The 20,086-nt window shown below is 38.5% G+C and overlaps 2 protein-coding genes and 1 long non-coding RNA gene across 9 annotated transcripts in view; 2 read left to right on the top strand and 1 right to left on the bottom strand.

Annotated features, from left to right (window-relative positions):
- Window positions 1-1,463: 1,463 nt before the first annotated feature.
- On the top strand, window positions 1,464-13,147 carry LOC133458087 (LIM/homeobox protein Lhx8). Of its 3 annotated transcripts, none has more exons than XM_061737627.1 (9): window positions 1,464-1,590; window positions 2,105-2,281; window positions 2,711-2,836; window positions 3,045-3,166; window positions 3,776-3,996; window positions 9,069-9,172; window positions 10,958-11,053; window positions 11,406-11,583; window positions 12,567-13,147. In XM_061737627.1, the coding sequence occupies exons 2-9, from the start codon at window positions 2,141-2,143 to the stop codon at window positions 12,641-12,643; spliced, it is 1,065 nt and encodes a 354-aa protein (XP_061593611.1). In that variant the 5' UTR covers window positions 1,464-1,590; window positions 2,105-2,140; the 3' UTR covers window positions 12,644-13,147. The 3 variants fall into 3 exon arrangements, with proteins under 3 accessions (XP_061593611.1, XP_061593609.1, XP_061593610.1); XM_061737625.1 differs by having other exon boundaries at window positions 11,394-11,583; XM_061737626.1 differs by having other exon boundaries at window positions 1,471-1,590; window positions 2,204-2,281; window positions 11,394-11,583.
- Window positions 5,131-7,987, top strand: LOC133457707 (uncharacterized). Of its 2 annotated transcripts, none has more exons than XR_009783898.1 (4): window positions 5,131-5,406; window positions 6,150-6,275; window positions 6,762-6,855; window positions 7,385-7,987. It is a non-coding gene; the product is annotated as an uncharacterized LOC133457707 (long non-coding RNA). The 2 variants fall into 2 exon arrangements; XR_009783897.1 differs by having other exon boundaries at window positions 6,762-6,865.
- The window catches only part of slc44a5b (solute carrier family 44 member 5b), a 41,902-nt gene continuing 34,060 nt past the window's right edge, over window positions 12,245-20,086 (bottom strand). For 2 of the 4 annotated variants that reach the window (XM_061737621.1, XM_061737623.1), the window contains 4 exons: window positions 19,987-20,057; window positions 19,314-19,402; window positions 17,171-17,255; window positions 12,245-15,508 (listed from right to left, as the gene is read on the bottom strand). In XM_061737621.1, coding sequence (XP_061593605.1) covers window positions 15,411-15,508; window positions 17,171-17,255; window positions 19,314-19,402; window positions 19,987-20,057 — 343 coding nt within the window. In that variant the 3' untranslated portion in view covers window positions 12,245-15,410. Of the gene's footprint in view, window positions 15,509-15,642; window positions 16,885-17,170; window positions 17,256-19,313; window positions 19,403-19,986; window positions 20,058-20,086 lie in introns of those variants that run through there. The other 2 variants (XM_061737620.1, XM_061737622.1) reach the window with 1 other exon arrangement.

Genomic DNA, 20,086 nt, shown 5'->3' with positions numbered 1-20,086 from the left:
GTCTTATTTTAAATATCTTGGATGTTTAATCGATGACTGTATGTCTTTAGGCGCTCATGTTCAGAAGCTGGTTAAAAGATTGAGACTAAAGTTAGCTTTATATTTAAGAATAAAGTCTTAGTCTTCCATTTAAAGCTAAAAGAGGCTAGAGGCCACTTTCATGTCTGAGCTACTATGGTGATGTGATTTATGTGCATGCACAGTCGCAGTTTTCGAGTACTGGGGATGCTGTTTATCATGGTGCACTGAGGTTTATCACAAACCTCAAAGCCTGCACTTATCACTCACCCCATTTTTAATAGGCTCAAGTTTGATAGTGTATATTGTCATCACACAGACTGAGACATTGGAATATTTATTATTAACAAGTCTATTATTGGTCTGCTCCATTCTTATCTCCAGATTAAATCATATTGACTGATACAGCCATGGGTCCCAAAATATATTTTTACAGATTGTGTCTAAGGTGTGGACTGAATTGGGGGAAAAGGGCTTTTAAGCAGCTCTTTTTGCTGGAAACTCCTGCAAAAGACCCTGAAGATGGCTGAATTGGTTTCATTGGAGATTTTCAAGGGGGCTCTGGATGCCCTGTTGCCTTGTTGTAGATTAATCTGTGTGTGGATGCTTTGTTTGATTAACTCATGCACTATCATATAGTTTTTATTGTTTTTTTTTTTTAAATTATGTCCTTGATATTTTGTGCAAACATTTTTATGTAAGATATTTGTTTGTCTCTGGAGTCATGTTTTAGCTGCCGCCTCCAGGATCCTTGATTGACTGATTGATGGGGAAGACTGGAGTAGAGCAAGAATGAGAACACCCTAACTGCACAGAAAGACCTTGGATTTGAAGCAGAGAAACAGCACTTTGAAAATGCCTGCATGACAAAACTTTAGTAAAAGCATTGTATATTAACATACTTGCTTTAAAGTAGTTCTGATGCAACAGTAACTCCTTAGAAGTGACAGTGAAGTCCGGATTTTAAGGAACGTCGTTGGGTACCTAGAAAGCGCTTTATGAAACGTATTATTATTATTATTATTATTATTATTATTATTATTATTATTATTATTATTATTATTATTATTATTATTATTATTATTATTATTGTTACTATTATTATATCTCAGACCTAATTCCCTCGCCAAAAACAACATAATAATCAGATGTGCAGAAGCTCTTTGTGATAAATGAACCTTAGTTATAGATTTCAGAACAGTAAATATTAAACGCACACAGACCTTGTGAATAATTGAGTACATAATGTTTATATTTTATATGAGTATCATGTCGAAAAACGCCCCCAAAACCCTTCATAAAACCAGTAAACTAAATACATGATGTATATTCAATGATAAAAACCAGACAAGGCTTATTTCCAAAGGGGAGGCGGTGCCAAAAGGAAAATATGAGATCCGCCCTCCAGAAACAGCTCAGGGCAGATTGAGTGACTAAAACAAGCAAGGGTCCCGCAGGAGAAAGAAAGAAACTTTCAACTGTGAGGTTTTTTTTCAGTCCCAGGACCCAAACATGCGATGGAGAAATGAGGTGAAAGTAGCGCGTTGCGGGTCTCTGTTGTCCAGCGATGAGGTGAGTGGCAGACAGGCGCAGCTTCATTCTGATCAGCTGGGAGTACATATTAGTTAAAATTGCCTGGCCAATTAAATCAAAATCGGCTTCGATGTGTCATTAAATCCACCAGCACACAGCTTAGTATTTTCACAATCTAAAGAAATGTCAAAGAAAATAACTCCTCCCTGAATTCTGCAATTAAAACTCAAGTAGTTAATGAGACCTCTTCACCTTTTGGTTGCCCCGGCTAGACGTTGGTGGCGAACTTAGTATTTTAATTGCTGTTATTAAATAAATCAATCCCTATTTTCCTCAATACCTCGTGCTGGTTTTGTGATTGACACGCTGCTCGGTTTAACCACTGCAGCGAGCGCTTAAAGCGCGTCGTTTGCCGCATCACAAATTCACCACTCAAGAGCATAATGCACAAACGATAAGTATTTGCTGGAGTGTTGTCTGTTTTTGTAAGTAATGACTGTCCTTCCCTTTAAAATGTCATTGCGGTAATCGCCGGCGTTGTCATGGTGAAAAGTGAGAGGCATGATATTTATGGGAGGAAGGAGCGTGCATGGGGCATTTAAGGCACCGGGGACAGTCTGAAAAAGCAACATCCTCTTCCCGCCGCATGCAGCTTCTCGTCATGTGTGAGGACTGCAAAGGAGGCGAAGAGCTGCGAGGCACCTGCACCGAGGACAGGAGAGACATCATGGTAGGCGTATGCACGAATACTTTCATCCTGCGGCGTTAACGTGAACATTGTTTGGCTTTAACAAGTTTTTTAAAAGTAGCAACTGTGGGGTAAAAAAAAAAAAAGGAAAGGAAAAAGTAAGAAAAATAGTTGTCCAACACATTTTCTTACAAAACGATTTCTTGTGTTTTTTTTTTTATATATATATTTCTAGATAATTTTTGCTACAATAATCATTGCTTACACTGACATTTCTGTCAGGTTGTAACTTTTTAATTTTGAGGAAGAGTGCAGAGGTTGACAGTGGAATGTGAAAATGACTTTGCAGAGCGCAACTGTCTGTAATGTGATGGCATGTGAGCCGGGTTCAAACGCACCATGCGTCCAGGCTGTGATCCAGGTTGGAGGCGGATTCCTGCGCGTAATTCCCAAACTGTCTAATCTCCTCAGGGCGCACCGGTGGAAGTTTTGGATGAAAACACTTCGTCCCCTCAGGTGATGGCATCTGCGCCTCTGCTGGGCAGAAGTGTGTGCGCGAGCTGCAATGAGGAAATAGTGGATAAATATTTATTAAAGGTATAAACACCATCATCATTTTCGTTAGATTCTGGGTTCGTATTTTTGGAAAGTTTTTTTTTTTTTTTCCTGTCTCTGTTTCCGTCTTGCCCTTTTCATCTCTGCTGGGATTCTCTAAAGCGTTTGCGTTTGGATTACTGTGGTTTTGTCAGATCTTACACAGGTCTACCTTCTTGTCTTTTGCTAATTCATCGTATCTTTGCTTTAGGTGAATGACTTGTGCTGGCATGTGCGCTGTCTGTCCTGCAGCGTGTGCCAGACTTCACTTGGCAGCCATGCGAGCTGCTACATCAAAGAAAAAGAAATTTTCTGTAAACTGGATTACTTTCGGTATGTGCAGCATTTTTCTTTTTTTTTCTTTTTACCACTACCGATCAAACAAAAACGGAGGCGATCGTAACGAAATCATTGCAGAAAATCAACCAAGATTGGATTTATGAATTTATGGGCTAAGATTTATATGGTTCTTTCTTACACCAATAATAATATTAGGCTATTAATAATTGTAGGGAATTTTTTTTCCTGCTTTTGTTGGACCTTTATTTTGAACAATCTAAATGTTTATTATCAGTCATGTATTGTCCATTAAGGGGCTATACATGACAGTATGAATGCTTCAAAAGAAAAGCGCCTTTATTGAGTTATGAGTTATCATGATGGACACATATCAATTCAAAACGGAATCAATACGAATCAATACGTTATATATATACGTTGGGTCATTCGTTAAAAAGTTCTGAAAAGTGATATTTGAATTAACTCCAGTTATAACTCTTTATTTTAACCTAACAGCGCTCTGAATAAGAGGATGTATGTCCAAGAGTTTCATTCAGTTCTTTACATTTAATTTTAAATCTCCTCCAACACACCGGCCTAAAAATAAGCTTAGCATTTAAAAAAGCATTCGTTTTCTTGGTGTTTTTCTTGTATCCTCTGCAGAAGATACGGTACCTGGTGCGCCTGCTGCGGCCGCAACATCCACTCCACGGACTGGGTCCGGCGCGCAAAGGGCAGCGTGTATCACCTGGCCTGCTTCGCCTGCTTCTCCTGCAAGAGGCAGCTGTCCACCGGGGAGGAGTTCGCTCTGGTGGAGGGGAAGGTGCTCTGCAGGGTCCACTACGACTGCATGCTGGACAACCTCAAGCGGGCGGTGGAGAAAGGTGAGCGCGCCGGCCGGGCCCCGGCCCAGTGGCGTCAATTCAGTGGAAGCTAAGGTATGGCAAGGTTACGAGTCACAGAACTTCACTAGAGTATCAAACACGTCCAGCAAATACTCATCACAGAAGTCTGCTGTGTAGCTTATCTGTGTGGTCAAGAAAATTGGAACTTTTTCAAATGCAGTCTCGCTCACTGCAAAAACTCAAAATCTTACCAGGAATATTTGTCTTATTTCTAGTTGAAATGTCTCATTTTTAGTAAAAAAAAATCTCATTACATTTAAAACAAGAGTCATCACCAGAAAAATAACTTATTTGACAATTTTTACCTGTTTCAAGTAAATTGTCACTTGAAATAAGTAGAAAAAATCTGCTAGTGGAGCAAGATTTATCTTCTCATTAAGTAAAAAAAATCTTGCTCCACTAGCAGATTTTTCTACTTATTTCAAGTGAAAATTTACTTGAAACAGGTAAAAATTGTCAAATAAGTTATTTTTCTGGTGATGACTCTTGTTTTAAATGTAATGAATTTTTTTTTGACTAAAAATTAGACATTTTAACTAGAAAATAAGAAATATTCTTGTTAAGATTTTGAGTTTTTGCAGTGTACCCAGCAAACATTGCACGTCCAGGTGACGTGCAGATCTAGTCTATATTTGGTCGGTCCGTCGAAGACCCTTTCTAGACGTCCATACAACGTCCAATTATTTGACGTCTAAATATGAACGTCCATACGACGTGCAATTCTTTGACGTCTAAATATGAACGTCCAGACGACGTGCAATTCTTTGACGTCTAAATATGAACGTCCATAAGACGTCAATATGCAGTTCAATATCTGACCTCTGGTTGGGTAATTTTTTGTGACGTCATGCAGACGTCTAAAACAGGTGCAAGAAATGTATTTGATTAAAGAAGAATATATCTTGTATTGTTTATGTAACCCAGTCGATAGTTGAATATATATATGTATATATATATATATATATATATATATATATATATATATATATATATATATATATATATATATATATATATATATATATATATATAAAACCCAGTAGAAAATTGGGACTGGTAATATTATTGTTTCTTTGAAAATGTTTATTTTATTTATTAACTCTCATTTGGTTATTAATCTGTAATTATATTTATTTTGCACACACCCAATTTTAATATTATTTGTGAGAGAAAGTAGCTCTCATGGTAATTCCACCCTATTCTCGCGAGAGTTAGAGCGAGAGCGAGAGAATGCGCCCAGACATGCAGCAATGACGAGCAGATGCGAAATATAGAAGAAAGTCACAACGGTTGTTAACTCACTTAGGAGCAAAGAAAAACTCTGGAAACTATACCTACTGGAAGCGGAGAAGTGTTTGAAGACCTGTGAGTTGTTTTCGGCAGAGACTGGTGAGTTACCTGAGCGAGCTAGCTCGCGCTAGCTAGCGAATGCTAACAGCAGTAACCACATGATGCATGTGTGCATGAAATGCCGGTGAACTTGTAAAAAACTTTTTTTACGAAATTTTACTTACGGCTACTTTTCACTGTGTGTGTTAAGAGGTAAAGCCATTATTTTGCTCGGATTATCTATTAGCTATTTATTTTGCTGCTCTGTGTGTGTATTTTCTGTTTTATTCTGAGATGCACTGTTATGAGGTGTGTGTTAAAGCCTGCTAAAGAAGTTAATTCATAACAAGGCAGATACTCTGAAGTCTTGAATGTATTATTTTAATGTGTGTTAAAGGTGCATTTTGTTATTTTCAGTTCATTTCATACATAACGTGTGCAATGGTTAAAAAGAGTGTTGAAATTCATTTTATTTCATCTGGTAAACGGATAAATAAATACCATAATTCATGGTTTATTAAATGTGTGAAAAATGTATGAAAATACTTACCTTGAGAAAAAAAGAGAACTGTACAGTTAAAAAGATAATTCATCTAAGCATTACTGTGTCATTTTTTATGATGTTTCTGTTTTGCATCGGTATTTGTAAATAATTACGTATTACTAACAGTCTTTTCCTTTTTCCATGGCATGCACCAGGCATCAATGGGTTAATATTTAATTATCTTTCCTTTTTGAGTCGTATTCAAATCTCAATAATCTTGCGATTGTTTCTAATCGTAATAATCTTGGGATTGTTTCAGTGTTTCAGAAAAAAAGATTCTCCACAAACATCTGCACACGTCGGTAACATCGTCAGGATGGAGACCATGGAGCAGTTTGACGAGGAGGAAGTGCATCTCATTGACAACAGTAACTTTGAACGCATGGTGAGTTTTGCAAATCTGCAAATGTGTCTAGTCAATAGGGTTGAAGCATCTTTTGATCCGACCGTACAGTCCAGTTTCATGCAAGAAACGAATCACTTCCTTAGCCACAATAGCTGATGGTTCTCCTTTAGGGCCAAAACAAGAAAATAAACAAAAAGAAATGATCCCAAATTTATTCAAAAGGATCCCCACATCCACATACTGTAACCCAGTCGGATGTTTTCCCACTATGTGTAAATAATGATTGAGCCCACAATGACCCAACCTCATTCTGCAGAACTTCACTAAGTCTTTTCTGGAAGAAGAGCTGAATGGAACTGACCTAACATTCAGTTGTAAAGAGAAATGGATTTCTACCCTCTGATTCATTCTCCCATGCTGACTGACTCTTTTTACACTTTCCTGCTCTAAGGACTTTTTAGCTATAATGTCGACCCTTTCATTTGATGGCAGATTTCTTAATGTCACTGTCTTCTACTCTTGCAGAAGGAGGTATGAGGTTCAACAAGGCAGCAACAGAAGACCTCATCAAGCAAACCAGCGCTGGCCATCTGAAGCATGCACCACAGAGACGTCAGCAGTGAGGCGAGGTTATCCTAGATCCTGAAAGCAAATTCTGCACTGAGGACTGCGCTCTCACACTCTCACTCTCTCTCTCTCTCTCTCTCTCTCTCTCTCTCTCTCTCTCTCTCTCTCTCTCTCTCACACACACACACACACACCACATACACACACAGGTGCATGTTTACAGTACATCGGGCAGCCCATTGCCATACAGTTTGGAAAGGAGTCATCCTCGCCTGTCCTGCATGCTATGTATATATACACAGAGCTTTTGTATTTGAGGATCATTTCTATTGAGTCCTTAGCTGTTACAGGGTTGTAGTGTTGCTTTTTTGTGTTTTTATTGTGTTGGAATGATAAATGTTACTAAAACTATGTAACATCTTGATTTTACTGATTGTTACCATTTTTTATTTGTGTTCTCCATTTAAAATGGGAAAGTTTTGAATATATTTATTATTGTAATGCTTTGGAAAAAAAAATTCTACTGAATGTTCAGTAGAACGCCGGTTATTCATGCTCTCTCTCTCTTCCTTCACTTGCAGGCACCTGGTCGGTGATGTGGCAGCCTTAGTTTCCTTTTTTATCCTGTTGTTTCGTTTTGCATCCTACAACACACATCTCCACTCTCCACTCACACAACATGCACCTCATGCTTACTTTACTGACATCCACATCCCATGTTTTGTAATCTTTTGTTGGACATATTTAAGTTGTCGTTTCTTATTAATAAACGTATTTTGTTATTCCTTATCATGGTGTGTCTCCCTCCTTGTCATGGCTGTAAGAGCCAGGCTGTCACAGTTACTATTTGAATTTTACTTTGTATTGCATGCTCTGTTTTAAAAATGGAAAAAAAATGTTCCTATTTTATTGCTCTCTAAAAACCAGTGAATTTTGATTATACTGAATTGTGATTTCTTTTGAAAATGCAGTCAAAATAATTGTCATGAAATGCTATTTTGTATTGTTTGCATACATGGAGCATCAAGGAACTTCAGTCTGGTATGGGTGAGATTGTCGCATTTGCCTGAAGATCGGCTTTGTTTACTGTTCAAGTCTTACTTTTCAAGAACTCTCTTAAAATGCCACCATTGCTGGGTGTTAAACTGTGTTTAACTCTTTGCTTTGAAAATCGTCAATCTTAATCTAACCAGCCTATGGGTAAGAGGTGACCTGTTTGTCTATGGTGATCTCCTTTAGCAAATGGAGTTTTGGGTAGAATACATTAAAAGGATTCCTCAAATGTAGAACCATAATTTGCCCATTATCTACTCACCATGTCTATGAATGCCTTGAAACACTTTGAAATTTCCAAACACAATTTCAGATTCAGGGAACAGCAGCTGATTTTCATACAATGGTGTTATGGAAACTACATTGTAGTTGCCATATCCAAACAGCTGCTGTCTCCGGAATCTGAAATTGTTTTTTTGAAATTAAAAAAAGTGTTTTAGGGTATCCATAGTCATGAGGCAGAGTAGATAATGGGCAAATTATGGTTCTGTTAGAGTAGTCCTTTAATGGCTGCACTACTGAGGTAAGGAGGGGGAGAGGTCCATTCCAATGTCGAAAAAGACGTTAGGAAGACGTCCGTTTTGGACTAGAATTAGCCCTTATCTGGAGGTCCTGGTGACGTTGATACCCGACGTCAAAAGAACGTAAAAGAAAGACGTCCATTCCAATGTCGAAAAAGACGTTAGGAAGACGTCCCTAATGACCTGTTTTGGACTAGAATTGGCCCTTATCTGGAGGTCCTGGTGACGTTGATACCCGACGTCAAAAGAACGTAAAAAAAAGACGTCATCTGGCGTTACATTCCTGTACCCTCCTGGGACGTCAAACTGCGACCTTAAAAAGACGTTGTTTAGACGTCTTTTTGCGCACTGGGTATAATAACTAGTGAAATCGATCATGTTGTTCTGATTTGCATTTGTAGTTATTCTATATGTATTAAGTAATAGAATAATAGGTGTGGCGGCTGCCATACCTTGCCATACCCAATTGACGCCCCTGCCCCGGCCTATTTGACAAAAACTGGACTTAAGGCCGATTTATGGTTCTTCGTTAAATCGACGCAGAGCATACGCCGTATGGTACACGGTGCGCGTCGCCGCGTACCCTACGGCGTAGCATCTGCGTTGGTGTAACGCGGAACCATAAATCATCTGTTCAGCGTTTTTATTTCTGTATTATTATGATTAGTTTCAATGATTGTTTTCGCTGCAGGAAGCGGTGTTAACATGGAGGGGGCTGTACCCACCGAGCAGGAGGTTAACCAGCCAAAGCCCTCCAAGAGAGCTCGGACCAGCTTCACTGCAGACCAGCTGCAGGTTTGTAACCTGCATAACAGCATGCATGCAAAGAAATAATCATTCAGTACTGAGAAAAATGTTTGACATTTCTATATTTGTCTATATTTGTATATAACCTGTATTTGTGGCTGGGCATGACGTAAGAGAGGCAGTTAGTCCGTTTTTAACTTTTGTCAGGATGTCTTAGCAAGTGGAGAAAAAAAAAAGAAAAAAATCCATTCATTTTGATTAATTTGCTAATTAGTTCAGGTAAAAGAGCGAATTTGGGCGTTATCTTTTGATGCAGCTTTGACAGACTGCAGCAAAGCTGCACTACACCTCTTTAAATAATGATCAGTCTTTACTTTATAGGCCTGTGCGGACATTATGTTTCAGGTATATTTAATAGTGGCACAGGAAGTGCAGAAACAATATTGAGGTGCACAGTTTCACTGACAAATGTAAGAAAACAATTCCAGTGGATGCTTTCATATCTCCACTATAAGAAAGAGCATGACAGAAAAGCAACAACTAAAAATAATTGTTGTTTCCAATGAAATATTTAATATTTTATCTGACAGAAATGAGGTATGTTGTCACATTTTTAACTCTTATTGAAACTGGCTGAACACACATCACAATAGTTTAAATGGCACATCATAAAATGAGTAAATAGTAATTTTTATTCAGTTGTAGGTTATTTTCTTTAAATCTTTGTAGTTTATATTACATTACATAACTTCCAGTGTATTTCACTATCAATATCAATTATTTTACAAAGCCTGGTTTCTTAATTCCTAAGGTTTTTTTTTGCTTGGACATTTTTGCTCCACACCCATCACTCAACCACTAGGCTGTTGTAGGAAATAGTTTAATTTGAGGAACTGGCATCTAGTGGGTTGATTACAAAATTGTGTTGTTTGGTGGGACAGGTAGATTTAGTCCATGTGGATCATCAAAACAGTAGGGAATTGTGTTATAAACATATAATTGTGTTTTCATGATTTGGTAGAGCAGATAAAACAAGGTTGCACACTGTGTCTGCGCCGCAGGCCTTGATGCGGCTGTGGGATTTATTGGATCGGTAAACACAAATATGCAATTTTGACGGCATGTGATGTTATCATGCTATTACGGGAGAACACTTTCATCTGGCTGTCTGAGAATACATCTATACAGATGAACAGATGAGACAAAAAGACACCTCTAAATCAGATCATCACATTACTTTTATCTGTTTGTAGCAATTTTTTTGAATGTTAGCAAAAGTGTAGCATGGTTTATATACTTCTATATAGATGTAACATGTGACAACTCACCTTAAACGTCCATTAGTGCTAATGTGAGCTACATTTCCGGATTGCAACAAATCTGTCTACAGAAATGTTTCCTCCAAGCAGCATACACAAATTCATTTTTGCTCTCTTTAAAACAAAGTTTAAATCAAATCTAATCTTAATTTCATTTTACTTTGGAAATACAAGAATCTGGACATGGTGTTCATATATTTAACCACATGAGGATAAAAAACTGACCAAAAAACTCCCTCCAACAGCAGGAACACAAACATAAATGCTGGTTTTAAAATGATTCTTTTTCCAAAACTTTTGAATTTTTTATGTTTATTTTATCTTATTTGGCAGAAGCTGTAGTACATGATTTTGGTTTATGTACAGCAGGACCCAGTCTTAGTCCTTTTTATCTGTGTTTATTTGTAATTTCCAGACCAATGGTAGGAGGGATTTGGGATGAAATTTCTGTATAGGACCACACAGTAAACTTATCTGCTGCTCTGCTGACTCTCCTCCACGTGTTTACATGCAGGTGATGCAGGCTCAGTTTGCTCAGGACAACAACCCCGATGCTCAAACACTGCAGAAACTGGCGGAGCAGACGGGCCTCAGTCGGAGAGTCATACAGGTCAGTGAGAGTTTTGTTCATGAAGACAAAACAGATGATGGCATGTGCAGTTTGATCATCCCACCAGGAGACATGTACAATACAAAGGTTGTTGTGCTTACAGCCATCTTAATGTGTATTTAAATATTTAGCATGAGGTAATTAGATTGAAGAAAAACTATTTAAAAGACACATTTTTCTAGCCGAACTGGCAAAACATCACACAAAGAATCTATTTTAAAATCTGGCAGGGAAACACCCAATTGACAAAAAGATAAAGGCTGCAGTTTTACTCCCCAATTCAAGTGAATGTTTTCATTTTAGGAACGAGGTTGAAATGTGTTTTGCCTCGTTCACTCAGGTTTGGTTTCAGAACTGCCGGGCACGCCACAAAAAGCACGTGAGCCCTAACCACACCTCAAGCAGCCCCATGACCTCGCTGCAGCCCAGCCGCCTGCCCCAGCCCACGCCGACCCCCGAGGAGCTGCAGTACACAGCCTACGGAGGCCCGGAGGGGTCAATGCTCTCCGCACTACACTCCTTCATAGACAGTGAGCATGAGCTGTTTTATGAAGGATGATGAATGATCTGGTGTTTTGTTTGCATAGTTTTAACAGTTCATGCTTTTTGGCAGTGTTTTACAGTTGTGTTTTTGTATTTATGCATTCAGTGATGTATTTTTGACCATGTGTAAACATACTACTGATTATTTGTTTGCCCCACTGATTTCCCACTGATAGAATTCACAAACCAACAATTGGCCTATCTTTTAAAATATAAACATTTGAATTCTCTACAAACAAATTATTTGTGATCCAACCTTTTTTTCATTTTACTTTGGAAGGACAAAAATCCGAACACAGTGTTTTTTATGCTCTTTCATCACCATATGTGAACAGAAAACCCAAGTCACATAAATGGATCTTTAAATTTGAACATAGCATCTGTTGTTGTATGATCCTTATCTGACAAATTTCACATTTTCTTGATTAACAAATATGAACCACGTATATTTCATCTAGTTTTCATGTATCCTACTTTTTTGTTTTTTCAACGGCAGAAACTCCTGCTTCTGTAAATGGTACGGTGAGAAAATGGGCGAGGTTTAAATGTAGACAAAAAAATACTCTAGCTTATTTGGTTATTCTTTAATGTAAACAACAAAAAATGCTGTAGAAAAAAATCTTTCAACCTTAAAAAGGATTATTTCAAAATATCAAGCTATAAAATCAAGAAACAAGAAATTATGCAAACCCAATGAAGGATTTTAAGAAATATTCAAGTTCTAGTTCAAGTTTTCAGCTTCATTTAATATGGTGTAACTGTTGTAGAGACATCACTGATCACAAACCTCTGCCTCGGTTTTCTGAATAAATGATCATTTCATTAGACTTGACCAAACGTGTCCCCAGCACATATGGCGTTTTTGACTTCATTAAAGTGTTTCTTACAGAGATGCTTTCATTAATTGATAAAGATCTCCCCTCCACATGAATGACTGTAATAACCGTGTGCTCTCTGTGTGTGCCCGCAGTACACTCTCCTCCTTCCATGTTTCAACCTCTGCTGCCAGGCCACGTCATGACCTCCCTGCCTGTGTCTCACGCCTGAGGTGCTCTCTCTGTCTGTCTGTCTGTCTCTCTGTCTGTCTCTCTCTTACTCACACACACATACACCTGCACACCTACACATTCACTCAGCAGCCTCAGATTCAAACTTACCGGCTATCATTTTATTTTCAGTGAACCATTGCACAGTTTTCTTTCTTAAACTGCCATTAATCTATCTTTACATTTGTGTGTGTGTGTGTATAAATATATACATATATAAATATATATGTGTATATGACATTTTTTTATTTACAGACATATATGTATAATGTGGAAATGCAAAGGTTTTAGTGTAGTTCACGGGATTGTGGCACATGTTTGATTTGTTTGTGTAGTTGATGTCAAACGTTGACTGTGCTGCTCTTAAGTGAAATCCACCAGACCCAAAGCTCCATATGAAGGTGAACTTAAACTTGTCTGTGTTACAGTGTTGCTATTTAATTTATTGTCTGTGAAGTCTGTTTCAAGAATATATGTCCTAATTTCACTAGATCTGAAAGATGAATGAATAAAAGTGAATGAAAAAACTCAATGAGTGTAGATCGTGTTTCCACCTTAGAGATTTAAAAATTCAGAATTTAAGAGGAAAAAAGAGCAGTAACAGCTGAATTTATTATCATCAACCCCTGGATTATTGGTTGAAACCTTCAGCTTGTTTAGAAAGTTTGGAGAAAGTAAAGTCCCACAATTTGTGTGTCGACAGACGTTTAACTTGTGTCTACTTGTTGACTGTGGTTGACCAAAAGAATCTTATTTTCAGACATGGAAGGGAGGGGAGGGCATATAAAAACAGAGTTTTACTACACTTATCAGATCTGTCGCATTCACCGGTGGGAATGAAAATAAATCCGAGCAACATCAACAGAAAGATACAAAATTCAACTGGGAGTGTAGCAGTTGTTTGGTACAACAAAGCGATGACAACACTCAACATGCGTGATATGCCCCGCTGAACATCACATGCATCATTTGTCTTCCTTCACATACACAAGAAGAGTTGTTTTGCTTTTATTGAACCGCTGCGTGTCCCAGCGTGCTCTGTGGGTGCAGAGGGTGTGTTAGTCTGGCAGCGCTGTCACTCCAGGGTACCGTGAGGACAGGCTCTCAAGTTTGGCAACACAATAAAATGTTGGAGAACAAAAATGAGACACATCTTAAAGTGAACACGAGTCTCGGTAATACACAAATCCACTTTGGATTATTAAAAGAAAAGAACAAAAAAGGACAATAAAATACAAGTTAAGAGTTCCCACTGGCACCAAACTGGACATTCTTTTGAGAACAAACTATTGGCCAACAATTAAAGAAGTAAATACATTTTCCTACACTACACTTTACAGCATTTTATCAAGTCATCAGATCCTCAATTACAGAGATAAACCCAGACAACTGCATCATTAACATTACTGATTCCCTGCACGGCCAGCTGTGGAGACTGACGCAAAGCCTGACTTTGGATCAACAAAAGGAGCCGTGCCAACCGACTGGAAGTGGGTTCAGAACTCCTCGGTCAGACTTTAAACGCTTCTGATACTGACAGGTTTTCACAGTGAGCTGCACACGCGTTACACACATTCAGATGTAGTTTGATGTGGTTAAAAAAAATGCAGACATTTGAGTTATACTGCAGAAGTTTAAGGACTTTCTGATGATTATGTAAAAGCCCAGACACCTGAGTGTTACTGAGCTCAACTCAAGCCAGTTACAGTCCTCACTGCCACCTCTAACAGGGGTTGAGTCTTACATTTAGTATCATTTTGTTCACTTTAATAGTTTGGAAAAGAGTCCCTGGTTTAGCTACATAGCCTCCATGCTCACGCTGGGAAAAAGTAATCAAAGTGCAAATGAGTGAGGTTGTGTGATTTGGGCTGGTTTGACTTATACACTGTGGCAGAGACAAAATTATAACTTTGTTTTTTCAATAACCAAACATAAAACATTCTTACCACTTCATTTTTAACTAAACCAATGTGTATTTATGTATTTCAAAAGAGATGCACTTCCATTTCTGGCTACTAAATTTCTTTTAAAGACTCTTTTAAAAATAATGATAAGGATGAAGCATCTTTACATGTAAACTAAATACATCAAACACCAAATTAAGAGACTCCATATGACAACATTTAGAAAAAAGGCACTTGAGGGAGACACGTTGGTGGTGAAAACACTTCACACCCTGGATCTCTTTGAGACACTGAGATAAAAAAAAATAAATAACTGTGGTAACACAGATGAATTTAAGTTTTTTTTCATGATTTAAAAAAAAAAGAAGAAAAAAATCTGCACTCACAGATGACACTTCAGCACATCTGACAGTGGCGGACACCACCCTGTGGTGAAAAATGGACACTACAAGAAACACAAGATGACATAACCTGCGGTTACTGGAGTCCCATAAATTAGAACCTCAATAGTACATTTTTGGTGAAAAAAATAAATAAAACAAATTGTGAAAAAGGTGGTTCTAAAGGTTTCATAACAAACCATATACCAGTTATAAATATACATAAAAATTACAATCACTATGTTGGTTTGCACACATCCGCCAATAAAATACATTTAAACACGCTGACACTCTGAGTTAAGTATCACTCAGTTTGGATGGATCAAACCACTGGTGTCAGTCTTCATCAGTGTTCATTACACTGCGCAGCATTTGGCGAGTGTTGGCAGCCACATGGGCCTGCACTGGGCTTTGGAAACAACATTTTGTGTATAATACAAATGCCGTCTCAGTCCCTCTGGTTCCGCCGCCGATTTTCTCGTCTTTAACTCCTGCTGTCGGGTTTGCTTAGGATCTTCCTCAAACTTTTGTCCACGTAAACGGGCCGACCCGGGGAACCGTCGTTCACCTCCAGATCCCACACTATTGAAAGAATCATTTAATAAATCAAAGTTACACATGAAGGCATTTTTTGATTATCTCAGTTATTTTTTTTTTAAATAAAAACCTCTGTAAATCCACTGAACAATACTTAAACCATGTAAGTTTATTCAAAAACAAAGATTCACATTTTCATCTGATTCATCAATAAGAAAAAAAATGCCCTGTACAAAAAGAACACAGAATAACATCCAGACAGATGTGTGTATTATGTTTCGTATTAAAACAGCACAACCTCTGAACCACCCAATAAAAAAATTACCAAAAATGGCTTTGACATCCTTTTATAAATTGTATCGCAAAGGTTCCTGTTGTTAGCTCTAAAATCACAGAGTAGGAGGAACATATGAGTGTTTTTTTCTTTTTTCTTTTTTGTTCACAACTAGGCACATTAAGTTGTGGCTGCATTCAGAACGTTCCTGAAAAGGTTCTGTTCAGTTTTTAAGCAACATCCGTAAAATGTCTTTTAAAGTCTTTGCCTTCCTTGAAAGGTTCATCTGTATTACAGTACATCTATGGGCATGAGGAAAACTTTGAAATGACAATGTCGCATTAGAAAAAAGAAGTAACCTGTTCAGCTAAGTGCAGAATTGACACAATTTTGAAACTGCTTTCATTCGCTATGGTGGATTAAAGCGACTCTAAAAACAATGTGAAACATAAACAGCTAGCAAAATAATCATGCTACACATAAGAAATATATCAGATAGTTCGATTTCTGTATGTGAAAGTGCATACAGAAGATGATCTTACACTAGAAGACCAAAGTGCAAAAGGAGGTTCCCGCCAAATCTTTTAGGGTGATGGCTTTTACCGAAGTCCATCAGGAGCGACTGTACATTTGAAGGACCTCAAGTTCGGTTTCAGTAAAAATGCTTTTGTCATTTAGTTGTGCATCCATCTTGTGTGTGGACATGCGCCCTCTCAGTAAGGCAGAGGTCAGCAGAGGAAAAAGTGAAGAAAAGAAAACAGGAATAGCAGAGTAGTGAGCATAAAGGCAAGTATTTGAAACGGCTGATGAAGGGGAATGAGAACTCGTCTTTTTCCAGTCCTCCATGCCTTTTTCTGTGAGGACCTGAAGTGACGGCATGTCCTTTCATGTGTAGCTCATCCCTGATTGAGCTAGGGTGCATCCAGTTTCGATGTTTAGCCCCAGAGCATTCGCTCTCAAACATCTAGACCCCTACACATCGAGCAGATATGGAGAGGCGAGTCAGTATATAAAGTTCAGTGAAAGGCTGCTTAAGAGGAAGCACATGATTTGGCGCGCTCCTCTCCTTTGCGCAGAATCTTATGTAGGCCTGGAGACATGTAGTAGGGCCTGGAGGAAGAGCCATCATTCCTCTCCAGGTCTTCGCCTGAGATCGGTTCCCGGCGAGGAGAAGAGGAGCAGAGACAAGACAATGCACAGGTGGCAGCCGGAAAGAGAGAGAAAAGGAAAAGCTTAGTGGAGATAAACCATGACGTGCAGGAAAAGGGAGGTGAAGCAGTGAGTACACAGACATCGTTTGTTAATTTAGAGTTAGAAAAAGTTAATTTCAGCTCCTGATGAACTTTTTTTCTTCAGATGTTTTACTGTTATGGTAGTGTTGGATACCGGCGGTCACAGTTTGATTGTAAAGTACTTAAATACTGCGTACTCACAAAAGCACAGGAACAGCGTGTCCACACAAATGGCATAGACATTAAAAAAGCCATTTGCAATTATGTAGGATCCAAACGTCACCGTCTGAAAGAATACACAAGTTACAGTCAGCTTGTTTTACTGTGTGACCTCCTGTCTGCATTTCTGTTTTATTCTTGTATTGTAAAAAAGAAAACTCCCGCACACGTTCTTCTCACCAAACTACAGTATTTATTGGGCCAACGTTTTGGTCATCGACCTTTCTTTCATCTGTTTTGATGCCTTGAGAAAGGTCGATGACCGAAACGTTGGCCCAATAAATACTGTAGTTTGGTGAGAAGAAGGTGTGCGGGAGTTTTCTTTTTTAAAATTGGCTGCGGCTTTCCTCCTCCGACGCACCTTTCTGCAGAACCGGTGTGCAAAACGTTTCTATACTTTGGATATTCTTGTATTGTACAAAAATCAGTAACAACAAAAATCGGCATCACATCTCCTTCAAAAAAACAAAGTAGCTAGAAAAATCAGCCGAACTGCTGTAACAGATTTAAATAGAAATAACTAATAAATAGAGGATGCGGCATACACTGCACTCTCTGCGGGAGTTAGGGGGCATAAACAGGCATAAATCATGTCCATGTAGGCCACCGGTGCGACAAAAAATGCTTTCCAGGTCGATATTAACTAGTTTTTAGAGATGTGGAGATGGCTGGAAGGACGTTGAATGTTTACACTTGTCACTGGCAAAAAGCTCAGGGTTCTGACGTAGTGATGAGGAAGAGGAGACGAGCTGAAGCAAAGGAGATGAAGGTGAGTGGGTTGATTATGTCCTCAGACAGACAGGAGTTGGGAGAGTTTTAGTGCTCGTTCAGGAGCTGCAGCTGTACTCAAGTCTGGAAAGTTTAACAGCATATTGAAGATGCGGGCCGCGATCATCACTTTAAAAGAGCATTTTACTTTGAAACTTCAAAGAAAAAAAATCCTGCTTTTACTTCTTTTGAATTTAGGGATTTCTTTCCAGACCAAGACTCTTAATGTCAAAATATGCCTTGAAACTGAAGTTGTAAAAGCTAAGGAAAGTGGGCCATCGCCACACCCAGCATCATTCATTCATTCATTCATTCATTCATTCATTCATTCATTCATTCATCCATTCATTCATCCATTCATTCATGTCTTTGAGCTTGGTTTGATTCTGTTGATTCTGTTGGAGGCGTCATCACATTGTGCTGCATGCAAAGCTCAACATCACCTAGATGTTCTTGAGCCGTGCAACACATGGAAACAAACGGGACCAGAGCAGAGTGCAGTGCTCACTAGGGATGGGCGGTATGGACTAAAAAATGTATCACGATAATTTCTGGCATTTATCCCAATAACGATAAAAATGACGATAAAAAAATACCAATTCAACTCCATCTTTTTAACTATAAATCTATCTCGCTCTCAGATCCACCATGTTTGTTACACAAAAACGTGTCAACAGGAATTTATCTTCCTTCCTTCCTTCCTTCCTTCCTTCCTTCCTTCCTTCCTTCCTTCCTTCCTTCCTTCCTTCCTTCCTTCCTTCCTTCCTTCCTTCCTTCCTTCCTTCCTTCCTTCCTTCCTTCCTTCCTTCCTTCCTTCCTTCCTTCCTTCCTTCCTTCCTTCCTTCCTTCCTTCCTTCCTTCCTTCCTTCCTTCCTTCCTTCCTTCCTTCCTTCCTTCCTTATCGTGAACGGTAAAATATCGCCCATTCCTAGTGGTCACTACATCCTATCTGAAAGGCCCAGAAACTCAGGATATCAAAGACTCACAGGGAAAACAACAAAGACAGTATTTTTAAATAAAATACTTTGCTATATTCCTGGAGGAAAAGCAATAAAGCTTAGTTTGACTTTGCAGGGTCTTTTAATGTTTAAAAAGCAATTAATTAATTTTGTTATAGAAATATTTTCAACACTGTACACACAGAGAAAGACCATTTATATGCACTGATGTATGTTGTAGGAAGGTGTTCAAAAAAACTAAGGCCCACTAAGTCACAATGAAATGCTCCATGTGCTCACTGAAAGGTGGAAATCAGAAAAAGAGACAAATCTCACTCTGACTAAGCAACTTTGGTGATGTGAATCTGGCTCTTTCAATTATTTATCATTGTTGATACGTAAGCATTTTAACTTCTTACCACCAGGGGGACCCATAAATAATTTAGTGATGGCACCTCTTCTTGAAAAACTGGTATTCTCCGTGAGAAAAAGAAAAATGCAAGAACACCTGAAAAAAAAGAAAAGTGGAGCTGAGATATGCACAATAAGTGTTTACATTAAAAAAGGCTTTAAAATAAATACATAATGATCTCTTTAAATATGGAACCTGAGAGAATTTGTTCAACAATACAACAATACAAGTTTGATTAGGTGCATTCAGAGAAATAAAATATATTCGTCTATAATAAGAACAACAATCAAAACACTGCATTTGGTTGGATGATATGCTGAACACTTTGTACTTATGATCCTTATCTATGTTCTACAAAGCGCTCTTCTTTGTATAACTCATTGATTCTGTTACATTTACCATATATGCTGCAGTGCTTTAGATTTTTGGGGGGTTCAGTCCTGCATGTGTAAACCAGGATATAAACGTAACTGAATCTAAGATGAGGCAAGTATGGGACGCATCGGTGGCTGAGGAATAGGCAGCTTGCAGATTTTGACAGGAAACATCAATGCTGGATGCAGTATACAGGTTTCACAGCAACGGTCAATAAAATTCACTTATTCTGTCACAAACTGAATACAAATATGATGCCGATAAACGTCCCAATATTCTCAGAGTGAGAGGTACATGAAACTCACCAACACCTCCTGAAATTAGAAGTTTTCCCAGTAACAAGAGGAAGTCTGTAACTTTGTCCAGGACAGCCACCCTTAAGAGGAGGATGGAAACAGACAGCAG

The sequence above is a fragment of the Cololabis saira genome, chromosome 13, assembly GCF_033807715.1.
Source record: "Cololabis saira isolate AMF1-May2022 chromosome 13, fColSai1.1, whole genome shotgun sequence".
NCBI lineage: Eukaryota > Metazoa > Chordata > Actinopteri > Beloniformes > Belonidae > Cololabis > Cololabis saira.
This window is presented reverse-complemented; position numbering and strand designations above follow the sequence as displayed.